The following is a 17,821-nucleotide window of genomic DNA, read 5'->3' as shown; positions in this document are numbered from 1 at the left end:
GAGCTCAGGAGTCACCCCAAACCCATGGGCCGAGGGTCCCGCCAGCTAAGAGTTAGGTGGACATGGCTGGTCCCAAGGGCAATGGGAGTTAGGAGCCGGGCCATGAATGGTTTGATGGCTGGTACAGAAAAGCAAGTCCTGAGCTCGGCGGCGACCACTGGAGAGAGGACAAATCGCCTGAGAGCTGCCGGGGCCTGGCCCACCAGCCCAGAGAGGCCTCACTGCTCCAGTCACGTACGCCGGGGCGGCTGCCTCCCCCAGAGAGACACGGGGGGCCCCGGCAGAACGTCCCCGTTCATCCCCATCAGACAGAGCAGGTCAATGCTGGGGGGCAGGCGGGGATTTGAGAGGGTCAATCTTGGGGGGCTGAATTTGGGGATCTCACTGGGCTCCTCTCTGCTGTGGTCCTACAGGGCACGTGGTGCACATGGTCTGGCCTTGGTGTGGGGGAACGGGGGAGGGGCAGATGGGGCCGTGAGGGGGCTGCAGATCAGGGTCCTGTGCGGGGGGGCGGGTTCCTGGAGCCCTGTGGCAAGGCTGGGCTTTGCACCTGGAGCCGAAGGGGATCCTGACTCGGATTCGTTTTGCCAAACCATCCGGGGGGAGCCGGCGCGTTTCTTCTGCCGCCCTGTCCAGGGAGCCCACCTCTGCCGCCGGCAAATGCGCCAGCCGCACGGATTGCCCTCGGCAGGGCCGAAAGCCAGCGCCCGGCCTGGTGTGACCGTCGCACCAGGGCTTTGCACGGCTTCGCAGTGGCTGCCTTTGATTGCAGAGACCTGGCCAAAGGCCCGGAGGTGTCTCCTGCATGGCACCGGGTGGGAACGTGGCGTTTCTGCTGCACTATCGGTAGCTGACTGGGGGGGGGGGGAGTGCACTGGGGTTTGCATTCAGAAGACGGAGGCGGCTGGTGCCCAGAACCGAGGCGTTTCCGCTGGCAAGCGGGCAGGGGCCTCCAGCGGCTGCGGTGACGAAGGGAAGGACCCAGGGGGTTCACCCTGCAGAGTTACACCCCTGGGCCGGGGGTGCAGGTGAGCAGCAGAAATCTTGGCTCCCTGGGGCATCCGGCTTGCAGGGAAATGTGGCGCCCGGATGACAGCCAGGGAGGGATGGAGCCTGCCAAAGAGCAGAGCCTTGGAAACCTGGCTTCCTGCGGGGGGGGGGGGGGTGCAGGCCAGCGCCGTGTGCTGCGGGGGGGGGGGCGAGCCGTGGGCTGCGGGGGGGGGGGCGAGCCGTGGGGGGGGGGGGGGGGGGGGGGCGGTGCCGGGGGCGGCGGGGGGGGGGGGCACGCCCGCGCCGTGTGCGGCGGGGGGGGGGGGGCAGGCCAGCGCCGTGAGCGCCGGGGGGGGCCGTGACGGGGGCTGCCGGGGGAGCAGGCCAGCGGCGGGGGGGGGCAGAGCCGTGTGCTGCGGGGGGGGCACTGGCTGTGCGGAATAAGGCGGGGGGGGGGCTATACCTGTGCGAAATAAGGCGGGGGGGCGCTATGGCTGTGCGCAAAAAGTCGGGGGGGGCTCTGGCTGTGCGGAATAAGGCGGGGGGGGGCTCTGGCTGTGCGGAATAAGGCGGGGGGGGCTCTGGCTGTGCGGAATAAGGCGGGGGGGGGCTCTGGCTGTGCGGAATAAGGCGGGGGGGGGCTCGGGCTGGGCGGAATAAGGCGGGGGGGGCTCTGGCTGTGCGGAATAAGGCGGGGGGGGGCGCTGGCTGTGCGGAATAAGGCGGGGGGGGCTCTGGCTGTGGGGAATAAGGCGGGGGGGGCTCTGGCTGTGCGGAATAAGGCGGGGGGGGCTCTGGCTGTGCGGAATAAGGGGGGGCGGGAGCTGCCGCGGGCAGTTTGCAGCAAACCCGCTTCGCTTTTGCCTTGCAGAGGAGCAGGTGCCTCCTGCGCGCCCGGTGCCCCCGCCTCGAAGCGCAGCCCCGCCCCCCCCCCGCCGGGAAGAAAGCGCCAGAAAAGGGGTTCGCAGGTCGGAGGGACCCGCCATGGGCTGCTCCGGCCCGGCCGCCTCCTGCCTCCTGCTGCTGCTGCTGGGCTCGGCGCCCCTGCTGCGAGGTGAGGGGCCGCGGGCGGGGGGGGGCAGAGATCTGGGGCTGCGGGGGGGGAGATGCCACCGGCTCTTTGTGCGCAGGGCTGGCGGGGGGGTCGGGATTGGGGGGTCGGGGGGCCCGGGATTGGGGGCCTGGGGGGCCCGGGATTGGGGGGTCGGGGGGGCCGGGATTGGGGCGCCGGGATTGGGGGGTCGGGGGGGCCGGGATTGGGGGTGGGGGGGGCCGGGTGGGGAGGCAAAGGCAGGAGCGAGGGGGGCTAGTGAACCGGTGACTCACTATAATTGCGGGTGCCAGACCCCCCACTAGGCACAGAGCCACCGGGGCCCCCAGCACAGCCCAGGCAGCGCCCCCCATGCTCGCTGCAGGGCGCCGGGGGATGGGCGTTGCGGGGGTGCTGGGGGCTGAGCAGGGGCCGTGCCACAGGCTGTGGCCTGGGGGCGAGTGGGGGCGGTTCTGCTCTTGCCCCCAGACAAGGGGCAGGAACCCAGGTGTCCGGGCCTCGATTTTCCCTCCTAATTCCCGAGCAATTTCCACTGGATCCAGGACTCTCCTTCCTGGGCCGGGCGCCTCGGGCCGGTCCCCTCTGGGGAGCGCCGGGGCGGGGCCTCGCTGGGGGGGGCGGGGGGGGCCTCGCTGGGGGGGGAGGGGCAGGGGCCATTCCCTCCAGGGGGCGCCAGCTCCCATCGGGGGCAGAGGCTGGGTCGTGTCAGGCGCTGGGTCTGGGCAGGGATCCCGTTCGAGAGCCGCATCCTCTAATGCGCCACATTCCGAGCAATTAGCGTCTGGCCGGCAGCTGCCCAGGCCTGTCACCCGCCTGCGCCCCGCGGGCCGGAGCTGTCACAGCCGGCTCGTCACGGCAGCCCAGCCGCGCATGTGGGAGACAGACACAGCGGTGCCCCTCACTCCCGACCCGCAGCCCCTGCCAGCCCTGCCGGTGCCCCTCACTCCCGACCTGCAGCCCCTGCCAGCCCTGCCGGTGCCCCTCACTCCCGACCTGCAGCCCCTGCCAGCCCTGCCGGTGCCCCTCACTCCCGACCTGCAGCCCCTGCCAGCCCAGCCCTGCCGGTGCCCCTCACTCCCGACCCGCAGCCCCTGCCAGCCCAGCCCCCTCAGCTCTGCCGGTGCCCCTCACTCCCGACCCGCAGCCCCTGCCAGCCCAGCCCTGCCGGTGCCCCTCACTCCCGACCCGCAGCCCCTGCCAGCCCTGCCGGTGCCCCTCACTCCCGACCCGCAGCCCCTGCCAGCCCAGCCCTGCCCCCCCAGCTCTGCTGGTGCCCCTCACTCCCGACCCGCCGCCTCTGCCAGGCCAGCCCTGCCCCCCCAGCTCTGCTGGGGCCCCTCACTCCCGACCCGCAGCCCCTGCCAGCCCAGCCCTGCCCCCCCAGCTCTGCTGGTGCCCCTCACTCCCGACCCGCAGCCCCTGCCAGCCCAGCCCTGCCCCCCCCCAGCTCTGCTGGTGCCCCTCACTCCTGACCCTCAGTCCTCTTGGGCCCAATGCTGGGCTAGCAGGGGCTGCGGGTTGGGAGTGAGGGGCACCGGCAGGGCTGGGGGGGCTGCAGGTCGGGAGTGAGGGGCACCCCAGTGCTGGGGGGGGCAGGGCTGGGCTGGCAGGGGCTGCGGGTCGGGAGTGAGGGGCACCGGCAGAGTTGGGGGGGCAGGGCTGGGCTGGCAGGGGCTGCGGGTCGGGAGTGAGGGGCACCAACAGGGCTGCGGGGTCTCTGTCTTGTTTAACCCCTCGCTCCTCGCAGGGCTGCCGCTGAAGGATGTGTCGCCCGTGACCCCCTCCCCACAGCTGGAAGTCTCCTTGCCGGGGGTCCAGGCCAGCGGCTCAGCCCTGGGGGGCTCCGCGCCTCCCCCTGGGGTCCCCGAGGGTCTGTCTGAGCTGCTGCAGGGTGTCCTGCTGAAGAAGGAGTTTCTGGGGCAGGCCGAGCCCCTCCCCGGTGAGTCCCCCCTCCGCTGTGTGAGGGGGCACTGGGGGGGGACACTCACTGGAGTGGGGGCTGTTCTGTGGGGGGGTTGGGAGTGGCTGGGGGAGAGGGTGGGAAATTGGGGGTGGGGGCGGCTCTCGGGGAAAGTGGGTGGGATCAATGGGGGAGGAGAAGGAGGTTGGGGAGGGTCGCATACATGGGGCAGGGGGGCTGGGGGAGGATTGGGGGAGAGGGGTGGGGGCTCAGGAGCAGTGGGGTGGCTTGGTGGCGGGTTGGGGGAGACAAGTGGAGATGGGGGCTAGTTGGGTGGGGGCTGGGCTGCTCTCACCGCCTGCCCCCCTCTCTCCTCAGGCAGCCTCCCGGCCTCGCTGTCGCCCCCCCAGCGCCTGGACCCCGGGGTCCTCGGCACAGACACGGCCTCCCCGCTCACCACGGCGGTGCTGCCCCCCCAGCCCGCCGCCTCGGGGGGCCCCGGCTTCCTCACCACCCCCCCGGGCTCCACCGCCGCCCCCCTTCGCCTGCTGCCCCCTCCCGCGGGGGGCGATGAGGGGGGGCATGTTGCCATGACAACCTACGTCCCCGAGGGCGATGAGGAAACCACGACAACGCTCATCACTACGACGACCATCACCACGGTGCACGCGCCCGGTGAGGCTTCAGGGGCTGGCTGGGGGGGGGGCGGGGGATGGAGCAGGGCCCTTTCCCCTCTTGGGGGCCCCGGTCCCAGCCCCAGGGCAGGGATTGGCTGGCTCGGGGTGCGGGGGGGAATTCCAGGTGTGTCTGACTCAGTTCCCCCTTCCCATAGTGCTTTGCAATAACAGCGTCTCGGAGGTGGAGGGCTACGTGGAGTCCCCGGATTCCGCGGGGGCTGCGTCCTACGGGGGGCTGGACTGTAGCTACCGCATCCGGGTCTACATGGGCTACGGGGTCGAGGTGCAGGTAAGGGGGGCAGGGGTGGCGGCTGGACTGGGAGGGGGACAATTGGGGGGCGGGAGGGGCCAGTCCGGGGGGCTGGGGAGGTTGGGGGTGAGGGGGGGCCTGGTGCTGACCCTGCTCCCCCCCAGGTGCAGACGCTGAACCTGTCCAAGGACGACTCCCTCACCGTGGAGGGGCTGGGCGGCGAGACGCCGGCCGTCCTGGCCAACCAGTCCCTGATGGTGGAGGGTCAGGTGATCCGCAGCCCGACCAATCAGGTGCTGATCCACTTCCAGAGCTACCACGCCACCCCCCCCAGCGTCTTCAGGTTCCACTACCAGGGTAAGGGCCGCCCCTTTAAGGGGTGGGAGGGGACCGGTTCCACCATCCCTTTAAGAGGGGGGAGTAGGTGCTTCCCTGCCCCTTTAAGGGGTGGCCATTGGACTGTTTCCTCTGCCCCTTGAACAAGGAAGAGTCTACGTTGGCTGCCGCCCCTTTAAGAGGCGAATGGTTGAAAGGCCCCCTTGTCTTAAAGGGGATGACTCCTCCCAGCAAAGAGGCGGACACAGGCGAGTCCCCCATCCCTTTAAGAGAGCAAGGGGAGGAGGAGCAAATGTATGTTCCCTTAAAGGGGAGGAGCGAATCGTGGTGTCCCTTTAAGAGCAAACAGAGAGATGACTCCCACCGTCCCTTTAACGGGGGCCAAATGCAACAAATGTTCCTCTTCCCCTCCAACGGCACCACCCCTTTAAGAAGCCAAGCAGCACCGTCCAGCTGCCCTTGAATAGGCAGCTCCAGAGTAATTTTTTTTTGTCCCCCAGACAGTTATTTTATTCCGGTTTTTGTCCTCCAGACGGAAATGGTTTTCCTCTCCTCACCCGTGTCTCTCCCTCCCCAGCCTTTCTGCTGAGCTGCGGCTTCCCCAGCCGGCCGGAGAACGGGGACGTGAGCGTCACCGACCTGCACCCCGGCGGCGCCGCCACCTTTAAGTGCGAGCTGGGCTTCCGCCTGCGGGGGGAGGAGACCCTGATCTGCCTCAACGTCAGCCGCCCCCGCTGGAGCGGCGCCAGCCCCAGCTGCGTGGGTGAGCCCCGCCGGGGAGGGGCCCGGGAGGCTGGGGGCTGGGGGGAGGGTGAAACTGGGGGTGCAGGGGAGCCCCGTGGGGGGGCCAGCTCCATCCCTCACCCCTGCCCCTCCCCCCAGCGGCCTGCGGGGGGGCCGTGCGGAACGCCTCCCACGGCCGCATCGAGGCCCCCGAGGGGCCGGGCGGGCGCGGCGCCAACCTGACCTGCCGCTGGCTCCTGGAGGCGCCGGACGGGCAGCGGCTCCACCTGCACTTCGAGCGCCTGGCGCTGGACGAGGACAACGACCGGTGAGGGGGCCGGAATCGGGGGGGGGGCTGGATTGGGGGGGCCAGTGACCCTGGCTGGGGATCGAGACACCAGTGGGGGGTACAGGGGAGATGGGGGAGGGGCAGGAGTGCGGAGGGACGTTGGGGGCCTGGGGGAGGGGGCAGCGGGTGGGGGGGAGTTGGGGGGCACGGGAGGCAGAAAGTGGGTGTGGAGGGAGGTGGGGGCAGGGGGCCGGGTGGAAGTGGGGTGCAGAGGAGGTGGGGGGCCGGGCGGAGGTGGGGCAGAGGCCCCGCCCCCTGACCCCCCCGCCCTCCCAGGCTGGTGATCCGCAGCGGCAGCAGCCGACTCTCCCCCCTGATCTACGACTCGGACATGGACGACGTGCCGGAGCGCGGCCTCCTGAGCGACGCCCAGACCCTCTTCCTGGAGCTCGTGTCCGAGAGCCCCGGCGCCCCCCTCATCCTGGGGCTGCGCTACGAGGGTGAGAGCCCCGCCCCCGCGCTCCCCCGGGGGCCCCCCGGCCCCCCGCCAGCCCCCCGGGCTCCCCACGGGCCCCCCTTCCCCCCCCCAGCCCCCCGGGCTCCCCATGGCCCCCCCTTCCCCCCCCAGCCCCCCAGGCTCCCCATGGCCCCCACGGGGCCCCCCCTTCCCCCCGCCAGCCCCCCGGGCTCCCCACGGGGCCCCCCCTTCCCCCCACCAGCCCCCCGGGCTCCCCATGGCCCCCACGGGGCCCCCCCTTCCCCCCACCAGCCCCCCGGGCTCCCCATGGCCCCCACGGGGCCCCCCCTTCCCCCCACCAGCCCCCCGGGCTCCCCATGGCCCCCCCGGGCTCCCCACGGGCCACCCCTTCCCCCCGGCAGCCCCCCAGGCTCCCCACGGGGCCCCCCTGCCCCCCGCCAGCCCCCCGGGCTCCCCACGGCCCCCCCTTCCCCCCGCCAGCCCCCCCGGCTCCCCACGGGGCCCCCCCTTCCCCCCCCCAGGCCCCCGGGCTCCCCATGGCCCCCCCCGGGCGCCCCCCGGCCCCCCCTGCCCCCCGCCCGCCCCCGGGCTCCCCACGGGGCCCCCCCGTCCCCCCCCGAGCCCCCCGGGCTCCCCATGGCCCCACGGGCTCCCCACGGGCCCCCCCTTCCCCCCACCAGCCCCCTGGGCTCCCCGTGGCCCCCCCCGTGCTCCCCATGGGCCCCCCTGCCCCCCGCCAGCTCCCCGGGCTCCCCACGGGACCCCCCCTGCCCCCCGCCAGCCCACTGGGCTCCCCACCGGGCCCCCGTGCCCCCCGGGCTCCCCACGGGGCCCCCCTTCCCCCCGCCAGCCCCCTGGGCTCCCCACGGGGCCCCCCCCGCCCCCTTGCACTGTCCCAACCCTGCCTCCTGGTGGCCAGGCTGGGCAGTGCAACCCCTGCTGCCCCCTGGTGGCCAGGCCGGGCACCACAGCCCCCTGCTCTCTCTCCCACTGGCTCCCTCTGCTGGCAGCCTTCGACGAGGATCGGTGCTACGAGCCGTTCCTGGCGCACGGGAACTTCAGCACGTCGGACCCGCTGTACCGGGTGGGGGCGCAGGTGGAGTTCGCCTGCAGCGCCGGGTACGTGCTGGAGCAGGGCCCAGCCACCATCGAGTGCGTCGACCCCTCAGACCCGCATTGGAACGAGAGCGAGCCCACCTGCAAAGGTAACGCTCCTCACTCCCGACCCGCAGCCCCCGCCCCCCGCGGTGCTCCTCACTCCCGACCCGCAGCCCCCGCCCCCCGCGGTGCTCCTCACTCCCGACCCGCAGCCCCCGCCCCCGCGGTGCTCCTCACTCCCGACCCGCAGCCCCCGCCCCCGCGGTGCTCCTCACTCCCGACCCGCAGCCCCCGCCACCGCTGTGCTCCTCACTCCCGACCCGCAGCCCCCGCCCCCGCGGTGCTCCTCACTCCCGACCCGCAGCCCCCGCCCCCGCGGTGCTCCTCACTCCCGACCCGCAGCCCCCGCCCCCCCGGTGCTCCTCACTTCAGTACCGGATGCCCCGCCCCCCGCGGTGCTCCTCACTCCCGACCCGCAGCCCCCGCCCCCCGCGGTGCTCCTCACTCCCGACCCGCAGCCCCCGCCCCCGCGGTGCTCCTCACTCCCGACCCGCAGCCCCCGCGGTGCTCCTCACTCCTGACCCGCAGCCCCCGCCCCCCGCGGTGCTCCTCACTCCCGACCCGCAGCCCCCGCCCCCCGCGGTGCTCCTCACTCCCGCCCCGCAGCCCCCGCCCCCGTGCGCTCCTCACTCCCGCCCCGCAGCCCCTGCCCCCGTGCGCTCCTCACTCCCGCCCCGCAGCCCCCGCCCCCCGCGGTGCTCCTCACTCCCGACCCGCAGCCCCCGTCCCCCACGGGTGCTCCTCACTCCCGACCCGCAGCCCCGTTAACACTGGTGCTCTCCGCAGCGCTGTGTGGGGGGGAGCTGTCAGACCCCGCCGGTGTGGTGCTCTCCCCCGACTGGCCCCAGAGCTATGGCAAAGGCCAGGACTGTGTCTGGAATATCCGGGTGCAGGAGGAGAAGCGGGTCCTGTTGGACGTTGAAATGTAGGTACCGACCCCACCCCGAGGACCCTGCTCCTCCCCCTCTCTCTCAGACTGCCCAGCCCCCCCCATCTTTCCTCTGTCATGATCCACTTACCTCCATCATCCCATTGTTCTCACCAACTGTGCTGTCAGGTATCCCACCGCTACCACCAATATCCCCCGTCGCTCCCCTGGCCCCCGACTCCCTAATCCCCCGTCGCTCCCCTGGCCCCCGACTCCCTAATCCCCCATCGCTCCCCTGGCACCAATATCCCCCATCGCTCCCCTGGCCCCCGACTCCCTAATCCCCCGTCGCTCCCCTGGCCCCAGTCTGACTCCGGGCCCCTGACGCCCCCCCCGCCCGCACAGCCTGAACATCCGGAAGAGCGACGTGCTGACGGTGCTGGACGGCGAGGACCTGACGGGCCGGGTGCTGGGGCAGTACATGGGCACCCACCCCCGCTTCCGCCTCTACACCTCGGCCAGTGCCGCCACCCTGCAGTTCCAGTCGGACCCCAGCGACCCCCTCTTCGGCCTCAGCCAGGGCTTCCTCATCCGCTTCTCTGGTAGGGCCCGCGGGGGCGGGGACTGAGGCAGCAGGGGGAGGGATCACAGGGAGACACAAGGGGGTCGGATGGAGGGGGGATGGGGAACGGGGGCGGGGAAAGGAGCACTGGGGGTGCTCTGAGGCAGCAGGAGATGAGGGGTGGGGGGCTGAAGGGGGGCCCAGACTGGAGGAGGGTGTGGGCCAGGGGGTGGCAGGAAGGGAACCCTGCCCCCCCTCACCTCTCCGTCCCCAGAGGTGCCCCGGAACGACACATGCCCGGAGCTGCCAGAGGTGGAGTTTGGCTGGCGCACGGCCTCGCACGCGGCTGCCATCCGGGGCACGGTGCTCACCTATCAGTGCGAACCAGGCTATGACATCGTGGGCTCCGACATCCTCACCTGCCAGTGGGACCTGGCCTGGAGCAACAGCCCCCCCACCTGCCAGAAGAGTGAGTGACCCCTGTCCCCCCGGGACCCTTAGCTCCATAGGCTGTCTTTCGATCCCACTTCTGCCACCAACAGTGCAGCCAGGCATCCCACCCCCATGGGCCTGCGTTTGGATCTCACCCCTGCTACCAATGGCACGGCCAGGTATCCCTCTGTCCCTCTCATTCCTGTCTTCTCACTTGCCATCTCCTCCCCGCATCCCCCATTATCCCTTGTCTACTTAACAAGGTAGCCTGGTATCCCCACTGCTACTGCGGCACAATCAGGGATCCCATAGTACCACCAACAGAGTGGCCAGGTGTACCAAGTCCCCCGGCCACCACAGCCAGCCATCCCACTGCTGCCACCAGTAGCACAGCTGGGTATCTCACCACTGCCACCAGTCCTTAGGCTACCTCAGGCTGGGGCTCAGTGCCAAGGTGCCTGCCTTTTGCACCAAAACGGGGAGTCCACTCCCATTGCTGAGACCCATCCTAGGGCTCACCCTGTCTGGGGAGAGCCCATGCTGGGAGAGCAGGAGGGACGGACCTGCCTCTCTCTGAGGCTCAGAGCCAAGCTTTCCGGTTGGAATCTCACCACAGTGCCAAGAGAGTATCCCCTCCCTACGACGAGACCCCCCGGCCAGGGCTGGTGGAGTGAGGTATCCCACTTCTACCACCACTATTGACCAAATCCCCAGCTAGGGCTGGAGGCCAGGTTGTGAGTTCAAATCCCATCTCAGACACAGGAAGAGGGGAGCGTCCTTCCCTCCTGCAGGGGACCTGTCACAAATCTAAAGGGAAGGATAAGCAGCTTTCTGTATCCAGCACTATAAAGTCCCTACTGGCCAGAGGCACAAAATCCTCTTACCTATAAAAGGTTAAGGAGCTCAGGTCACCTGGCTGGCACCTGACCCAAAGAACCAATAAGGGGACAAGATACTTTCAAATCTGGGGGGGGCTGGGGGCTTTGTCTGTCTGTTCTGGGTGCTTGCAGGAGACGGATCAAGAAAGCAGGCAACCCAACTCCAGTAGAATTAGTAAGTACTAGCAAGGGAAGGCGTTAGCTGACTTTTATTTCTCTGTGCTGAGAGGGAGGCGTATTCCTGGTTTTCTTTTTGTAACGTTAAAGTTTTGCCCAGAGGGAAACCCTCTGTGTTTTACATCTGACCGACCCGTGAGATTAGCTTCATTCTCATTGTACAGAGGTGCTGCTTTTACCGCTTTTCTTTCTAATAAAGTTCTGTGTTTTGGGGTTTTTTTAAATCTGATTGTTTTTATTTAGTGTCCTAAAAAAAGCCCCGTGGTTGGTCTGTGCTCATCTTGTTTATTCTCAAGCCTCCCCAGGAACGGGGGTGAAGGGCTTGGGGGGATATTAGGGTGGAGTAGGAACTCCAAGTGCTCTTTCCCCTGAGTTTTGTCTAATCACTGGGTGGTGGCAGCGATACCGTCCAAGGGCAGGGAAGGGAATTTGTGCCTTGGGGAAGTTTTGAACCTAAGCTGGTAGAAATAAGCTTCGGGGTCTTTCATGCGGGTCCCCACATCTGTACCCCAGAGTTCAGAGTGGGGAGGGAACCCTGACAGGACCTTAGCCACAAAGTTCCAGGTTGGGTGTCCTACATCTCACACCAGTGATGGTGTTGTGGTCCCTGCCACCATCTCAGGGGTGGGGTCACAGCTCCCACCACCCAGGCCAATGACAGACTCTTGGGATCCCACTTCTGACACCAGTTTAGTGCTTCAGACCAAAGTCACGGTTGAGTCACTGTCCTAACTTGGGGGAGCCCTAGTATGTGTCTGGGTGTCTCATACTGTGTTGCTCCCTCCCCCCATTGTTCTCGCCCCACAGTCGTGAACTGCGCTGACCCAGGGGAGATCACCAACGGGAAGCGAAGCGTCTCAGACCGACGCTTCTCCATCGGCTCCCACGTCCAGTACTTCTGCCATGAGGGCTATGTGGTGGAGGGGAGCAGCACCCTGACCTGCTACAACCGCGACACCGGAACCCCCAAATGGAGCGACCGCGTCCCCAAGTGTGTCTGTGAGTGCAGGGGAGCTGCGGGTCGGGAGTGAGGGGCACCGGCTGGGCGGAGGGGCTGTGGGTCGGGAGTGAGGGGCACCGGCTGGGTGGAGGGGCTGCGGGGCGGGAGTGAGGGGCACCGGCAGGGCTGGGGGTCGGGAGTGAGGGGCACCGGCAGGGCTGCGGGTCGGGAGTGAGGGGCACCGGCAGGGCTGCGGGTCGGGAGTGAGGGGCACCGGCTGGGCGGGGGGGCTGCGGGTCGGCAGTGAGGGGCACCGGCTGGGCGGAGGGGCTGCGGGTCGGCAGTGAGGGGCAGCATCGAGGGCTCTGCTCTCTTGCAGTGAAGTACGAGCCGTGTCTGAACCCCGGCGTGCCCGAGAACGGCTACCAGACGCTCTACAAGCATCACTACCAGGCCGGCGAGTCGCTGCGTTTCTTCTGCTACGAGGGCTTCGAGCTCATCGGGGAGGTGACCATCACCTGCGTCCCGGGGCACCCGTCCCAGTGGACCAGCCAGCCGCCCCTCTGCAAAGGTACCGCCCCCCAGCCCTGCTGGTGCCCCGCACTCCCGACCCGCAGCCCCCCCAGCCCTGCTGGTGCCCCGCACTCCCGACCCGCAGCCCCCCCAGCCCTGCTGGTGCCCCGCACTCCCGACCCGCAGCCCCCCCAGCCCTGCTGGTGCCCCGCACTCCCGACCCGCAGCCCCCCCAGCCCTGCTGGTGCCCCGCACTCCCGACCCGCAGCCCCCCCAGCCCTGCTGGTGCCCCGCACTCCCGACCCGCAGCCCCCCCCAGCCCTGCTGGTGCCCCGCACTCCCGACCCGCAGCCCCCCCCAGCCCTGCTGGTGCCCCGCACTCCCGACCCGCAGCCCCCCCCAGCCCTGCTGGTGCCCCGCACTCCCGACCCGCAGCCCCTTGGTTGTCTCTTCTAACTCTTTCTCTGCTCTGTTCTCAGTGGCGTATGAGGAGTTACTGGACGACCGGAAGCTAGAAGGTCATTTAAATTACAGGCACAAGGGGCTCAGTAGGTGGTGCCGTGGGGCAGGGGGGCTCACTAGCAGGTGCTGGGGGAAGGGAGTGGGGGGGTTCAGTAGGGGTCACTGTGGGGCAGGAGGCTCAGGTGGGGGTGCCATGGGATCAGCAGGGGGAGCCAGGGCTCAGCAGGGGGCGCTGTGGGGTAGGGGTGCGGTGGGGCAGGGGGCTCGGCAGGGGGCGCTGTGGGGCAGGGAGATCAGCAGGGGGCGCTGTCGGGCAGGGGGCGGGGTGATGCGGGGCACTGTGGGGCAGGGTGGGGCAGGGGGCTCGGCAGGAGGCACCAGGGCTCAGCAGGGGGCGCTGTGGGGCAGGGGGCTCGGCAGGAGGCACCAGGGCTCAGCAGGGGGCGCTGTGGGGCAGGGGGCTCGGCAGGAGGCACCAGGGCTCAGCAGGGGGCGCTGTGGGGCAGGGGGCTCGGCAGGAGGCACCCGGGCTCAGCAGGGGGTGCTGTCGGGCAGGGGGCGGAGTGAGGCGGGGCACTGTGGGGCAGGGGGCACTGTGGGGCAGAGGCTCAGCAGGGGATGCTGTCGGGCAGGGGGCTCGGCAGGGGGCGCTGTGGGGCAGGGTGAGGCGGGGCACTGTGGGGCAGGGGGCGCCGTGGGGCAGGGGGCTCGGCAGGGGGCGCTGTGGGGCGGGGTGAGGCGGGGCACTGTGGGGCAGGGGGCGCCGTGGGGCAGGGAGATCAGCAGGGGGCACTGTGGGGCAGGGTGGGGCTCTCCCCTGGCCGTCAGTGCTGGTCCGAGTGCGACACTAGGGGGTGCTGCAGGGAACGGGACAGGGATGCTGTCTTGTCATTGGTTTTGTCCTCTCTGATTGGCCGCCTGTCTCTGCAGTCACCCAGACGACAGACCCCTCCCACCAGATGGAGGGGGGTAACATCGCCCTGGCGATCTTCCTGCCAATCATCCTGGTCATTCTCCTGATTGGTGGAATTTATGTCTATTACACCAGGTAAGCCACAGCCAATGAGGATGGAGGGTGTGGGAGCTGGGAGGCGGGGCTTGGGGCTCTTAAAGGGGCAGTGTGGCCAATGTGTCCGTGCACTTAGTCACTGGGAGGTGGGGCCCATGAGTCTTAAAGGGACATGGTGGTCATTGAGGGCGGGACTTTGGAGTCTTAAAGGGGAGGGTTGGAATGAAGGTGGAATGATATTCATTGGGGGTGGAGCTTGACACTCTTAAAGGGGCGGCAGCCCCATCGCTTGTGGGGTGCGTCTGGGTCCCCCGTGTCGTTCTCACCCCCCACGTCTCTGTCCCAGGTTCCAGGGCAAGTCCCTGTTCGGCTTCTCGTTCTCCAGCTCCCACAGCTACAGGCCTATCACCGTGGAGTCCGACTTCAGCAACCCGCTCTACGAGGCTGGGGTGAGTCGCCCCGGGGCGTCGGGCTGCCAACTTCCTAATCGCACAAAGCCGAACACCCCCTGCCCCACCCCCTTCCCCACCCCCGCCCCTCTCCCCGTCGCTCGGTCTCCCCCTCTCACTTTCCCTGGGCTGGGGCAGGGGGTTGGGGTGTGGGAGAGGGTGCGGGCTCTGGGGTGGGGCCAGGAATGAGGGGTTCAGGGTGCAGGAGGGGACTTCAGGCTGAGACAGAGATTGGGGTGTGTGGGGAGAGCTGTTGGCCGGGGGGTTGGGCTGGGAACGGATGGGGGGGCTGCGTGGGGGGGGAGCTGTTGGCCGGGGGGATGGGAACGGATGGGGGGCTGCGTGGGGGGGGAGCTGTTGGCCGGGGGATGGGAACGGATGGGGGGGGCTGCGTGGGGGGGGAGCTGTTGGCCGGGGGGATGGGAACGGATGGGGGGGCTGCGTGGGGGGGAGCTGTTGGCCGGGGCGATGGGAACGGATGGGGGGGCTGCGTGGGGGGGGAGCTGTTGGCCGGGGGGATGGGAACGGATGGGGGGGGCTGCGTGGGGGGGGAGCTGTTGGCCGGGGGGATGGGAACGGATGGGGGGGGCTGCGTGGGGGGGGAGCTGTTGGCCGGGGGGATGGGAACGGATGGGGGGGGGCTGCGTGGGGGGGGAGCTGTTGGCCGGGGGGATGGGAACGGAAGGGGGGGCTGCGTGGGGGGGGAGCTGTTGGCCCGGGGGATGGGAACGGATGGGGGGGGGCTGCGGGGGGGGGAGCTGTTGGCCGGGGGGATGGGAACGGATGGGGGGGGCTGCGTGGGGGGGGAGCTGTTGGCCGGGGGGATGGGAACGGATGGGGGGGGCTGCGTGGGGGGGGAGCTGTTGGCCGGGGGGATGGGAACGGATGGGGGGCTGCGGGGGGGGGGAGTTGTTGGCCGGGGGGATGGGAACGGATGGGGGGGCTGCGTGGGGGGGGAGCTGTTGGCCGGGGGGATGGGAACGGATGGGGGGGAGCTGTTGGCCGGGGGGATGGGAACGGATGGGGGGGGCTGCGTGGGGGGGGAGCTGTTGGCCGGGGGGATGGGAACGGATGGGGGGGCTGCGTGGGGGGGAGCTGTTGGCCGGGGACAAGGGAACGGATGGGGGGGAGGTGTTGGCCGGGGGGATGGGAACGGATGGGGGGGCTGCGTGGGGGGGAGCTGTTGGCCGGGGGGATGGGAACGGATGGGGGGGAGCTGTTGGCCGGGGGGATGGGAACGGATGGGGGGGCTGCGTGGGGGGGAGCTGTTGGCCGGGGGGATGGGAACGGATGGGGGGGGATGCGTGGGGGGGAGCTGTTGGCCGGGGGGATGGGAACGGATGGGGGGGGCTGCGTGGGGGGGAGCTGTTGGCCGGGGGGATGGGAACGGATGGGGGGGCTGCGTGGGGGGGGAGCTGTTGGCCGGGGGGATGGGAACGGATGGGGGGGCTGCGTGGGGGGGAGCTGTTGGCCGGGGGGATGGGAACGGATGGGGGGGCTGCGTGGGGGGGAGCTGTTGGCCGGGGGGATGGGAACGGGGGGGGGGGCTGCGGGGGGGGGAGCTGGTGGCCGGGGGGAGGGGAACGGATGGGGGGGCTGCGTGGGGGGGGAGCTGTTGGCCGGGGGGATGGGAACAGATGGGGGGGAGCTGTTGGCCGGGGGGATGGGAACGGATGGGGGGGCTGCGTGGGGCGGGAGCTGTTGGCCGGGGGGATGGGAACGGATGGGGGGGCTGCGTGGGCGGGAGCTGTTGGCCGGGGGGATGGGAACGGATGGGGGGGGCTGCGTGGGGGGGGAGCTGTTGGCCGGGGGGATGGGAACGGATGGGGGGGCTGCGTGGGGGGGAGCTGATGGCCGGGGGGATGGGAACGGGGGGGGGGCTGCGTGGGGGGGAGCTGTTGGCCGGTGGGATGGGAACGGATGGGGGGGCTGCGGGGGGGGGAGCTGTTGGCCGGGGGGATGGGAACGGATGGGGGGGCTCTGATTCCCCAGATGACGCTGTTTCCCCCATCTTGCCCCCCAGGACACCAGGGAATACGAAGTGTCCATCTGACGGGGCCGTGTCCCCCGTCCGGAGCGAGGGGGCGTCTTGCTGAAGGGAAGAGACGACGCGGGGGGGTGAAGGGGGGGCTGCGCGTGGAGGAGGGGCCATGTCCTATCTCTCTGCTCACGCCATCCCAGAATGCCTTGCTCCCCCCCACCTCCCCTCTCCTCCCACTTTGTACATATCCAGGTCCATGTGCCAACGCTCACACTTTTCTGCTTCGGTAATTAGTTCATTAATTTATAACCCCGCCCCCGGTTTATTTTATTTATTTATTTATTTATTTATTTTGTTGCCGACCCTACAAAAACAACTGGATGTTGTTGGAAACCCTACACTAACAAACAATCCCAATCCAGTGCACACAGCCCTGCGGCTCTCAGGAGACCCTACAATGACAACCTGGATTTCGCAGGAGACCCTACAATAACGTAGGCCCACCCTGCAGTAACCATGCACAAAGCCCTGCGGCTCGCGGGGCCCTGTAGTAACTAAGGGGTGCAGCCAGCTTGGGGTTTGCAGGAGACCCTACAATAATATATTAGGACGCAGAGCTCTGGAGCATGTAGCGGACCGCCTGAGAGACCGTCCAATAGCAAACCAGGCCTCTCCCCCCACCGCCCCCACCTTGTGACGCTGTCCTTCCCTGTAAGGAAAAAGCCAGCGGATATTTACCCCCTTAAACAATAAATACCTTCCCGTGTTTTACACCGTATCCCTTCAAGGGCGTTCAGGGGAGGAGGCTGTAGCTCTTTAAGGGTAAAAACAATTCTCCGTCGCTCCTCTTCGGCATAAACTGCAGGCGACAGTGACTCCTGAACTCGTCCCTTTGAGGGTAAAAGAGGCAGGAGAGCATTTATTTTCACAATGCTCCTTTAAGGCTAAACGTAGTTCTTAATCATTACCTTTAAGAGTAAAATACTGGCCCATAGATACCCCTGAACCCACCCCTTTAAGGAGTCAAAAAAGAGACAGGAGGACACTGAGTTAAACATCATCCCTTTAAGGCTGAAACATATTTACAACTGACCCTTTCCCCTTTAAGGATTAAAACACAGGAGGATATGTAGTTGAACAGCATCCCTTTAAGGATAAATGCAGGGGGGATATTGACTTCTATAGTCACCCCTTTGAGGATAAAAAACAGGAGGACACTTATCTTTAAAGGGATGTTATTCAAAGTGTCCTCCTATCTGTGTTATTCTTAAAGGGCTGGGTACAGCCATTTATATCCTCCTGCATTTTGTCCTTAAAGGGACATTGTCAAAATGAAATGATGGGAGACAGCGACATTGCCTTTAAAGAGTGACCTGTAGGAGGATACATATTCCTCTGCTATGTCCCTTTAAATGCCTTTCACCCCGGGGGGGGGGGGGGGGGAGGAAACCGTCTTTTCCCCGACACACCTGGGTCCCTGGTGGCTGACCCTGGGGAGGAGCTGCTGGGGGGGTTAGGCCCCTCCCCCTCCCCTGCCCCCCTTTCCACCCCCTCCCCCCATTGTCCTGTTTTTCCATTCGCTTTTATTTTGGAGCAATAAATAAACTGCACCATTTGTAAAAGCCGCGGGGTCTGCGTCTCCTGGTGCCTGGGGGGCCTGACGGAGGAAACAGCTGGTCCCCTGCCCTGCTGGCGCCC

The 17,821-nt window shown here is 68.4% G+C and overlaps 1 protein-coding gene across 2 annotated transcripts; it reads left to right on the top strand.

The window, feature by feature from the left end:
• The first annotated feature begins 944 nt into the window (after nucleotides 1-944).
• On the top strand, nucleotides 945-17,688 carry LOC123370395 (seizure protein 6 homolog). Of its 2 annotated transcripts, none has more exons than XM_045016946.1 (19): nucleotides 945-1,028; nucleotides 1,862-2,044; nucleotides 3,789-3,980; nucleotides 4,320-4,616; nucleotides 4,774-4,907; nucleotides 5,033-5,225; nucleotides 5,782-5,967; nucleotides 6,087-6,255; nucleotides 6,553-6,716; nucleotides 7,705-7,899; nucleotides 8,639-8,777; nucleotides 9,126-9,322; nucleotides 9,557-9,751; nucleotides 11,577-11,768; nucleotides 12,089-12,280; nucleotides 12,702-12,740; nucleotides 13,615-13,732; nucleotides 14,040-14,142; nucleotides 16,166-17,688. In XM_045016946.1, the coding sequence occupies exons 2-19, from the start codon at nucleotides 1,975-1,977 to the stop codon at nucleotides 16,193-16,195; spliced, it is 2,805 nt and encodes a 934-aa protein (XP_044872881.1). In that variant the 5' UTR covers nucleotides 945-1,028; nucleotides 1,862-1,974; the 3' UTR covers nucleotides 16,196-17,688. The 2 variants fall into 2 exon arrangements, with proteins under 2 accessions (XP_044872881.1, XP_044872880.1); XM_045016945.1 differs by having other exon boundaries at nucleotides 12,702-12,770.
• Nucleotides 17,689-17,821: the final 133 nt, after the last annotated feature.

The sequence above is a fragment of the Mauremys mutica genome, chromosome 4, assembly GCF_020497125.1.
Source record: "Mauremys mutica isolate MM-2020 ecotype Southern chromosome 4, ASM2049712v1, whole genome shotgun sequence".
In the NCBI taxonomy this organism is placed as follows: Eukaryota; Metazoa; Chordata; order Testudines; family Geoemydidae; genus Mauremys; species Mauremys mutica.
Note: the sequence above shows the minus strand (reverse complement) of the source record. Positions and strands in the feature narration are given on the sequence as shown.

Excerpts from the sequence above, each read along its gene's own strand:
- LOC123370395 (XM_045016945.1), top strand. The coding sequence starts at position 1,975 with ATGGGCTGCTCCGGCCCGGCCGCCTCCTGCCTCCTGCTGCTGCTGCTG. Across the intron at positions 2,045-3,788 it reads CTCGGCGCCCCTGCTGCGAG|GGCTGCCGCTGAAGGATGTG; the intron begins GTGAGGGGCCGC and ends CGCTCCTCGCAG. Across the intron at positions 14,143-16,165 it reads ACCCGCTCTACGAGGCTGGG|GACACCAGGGAATACGAAGT; the intron begins GTGAGTCGCCCC and ends CTTGCCCCCCAG.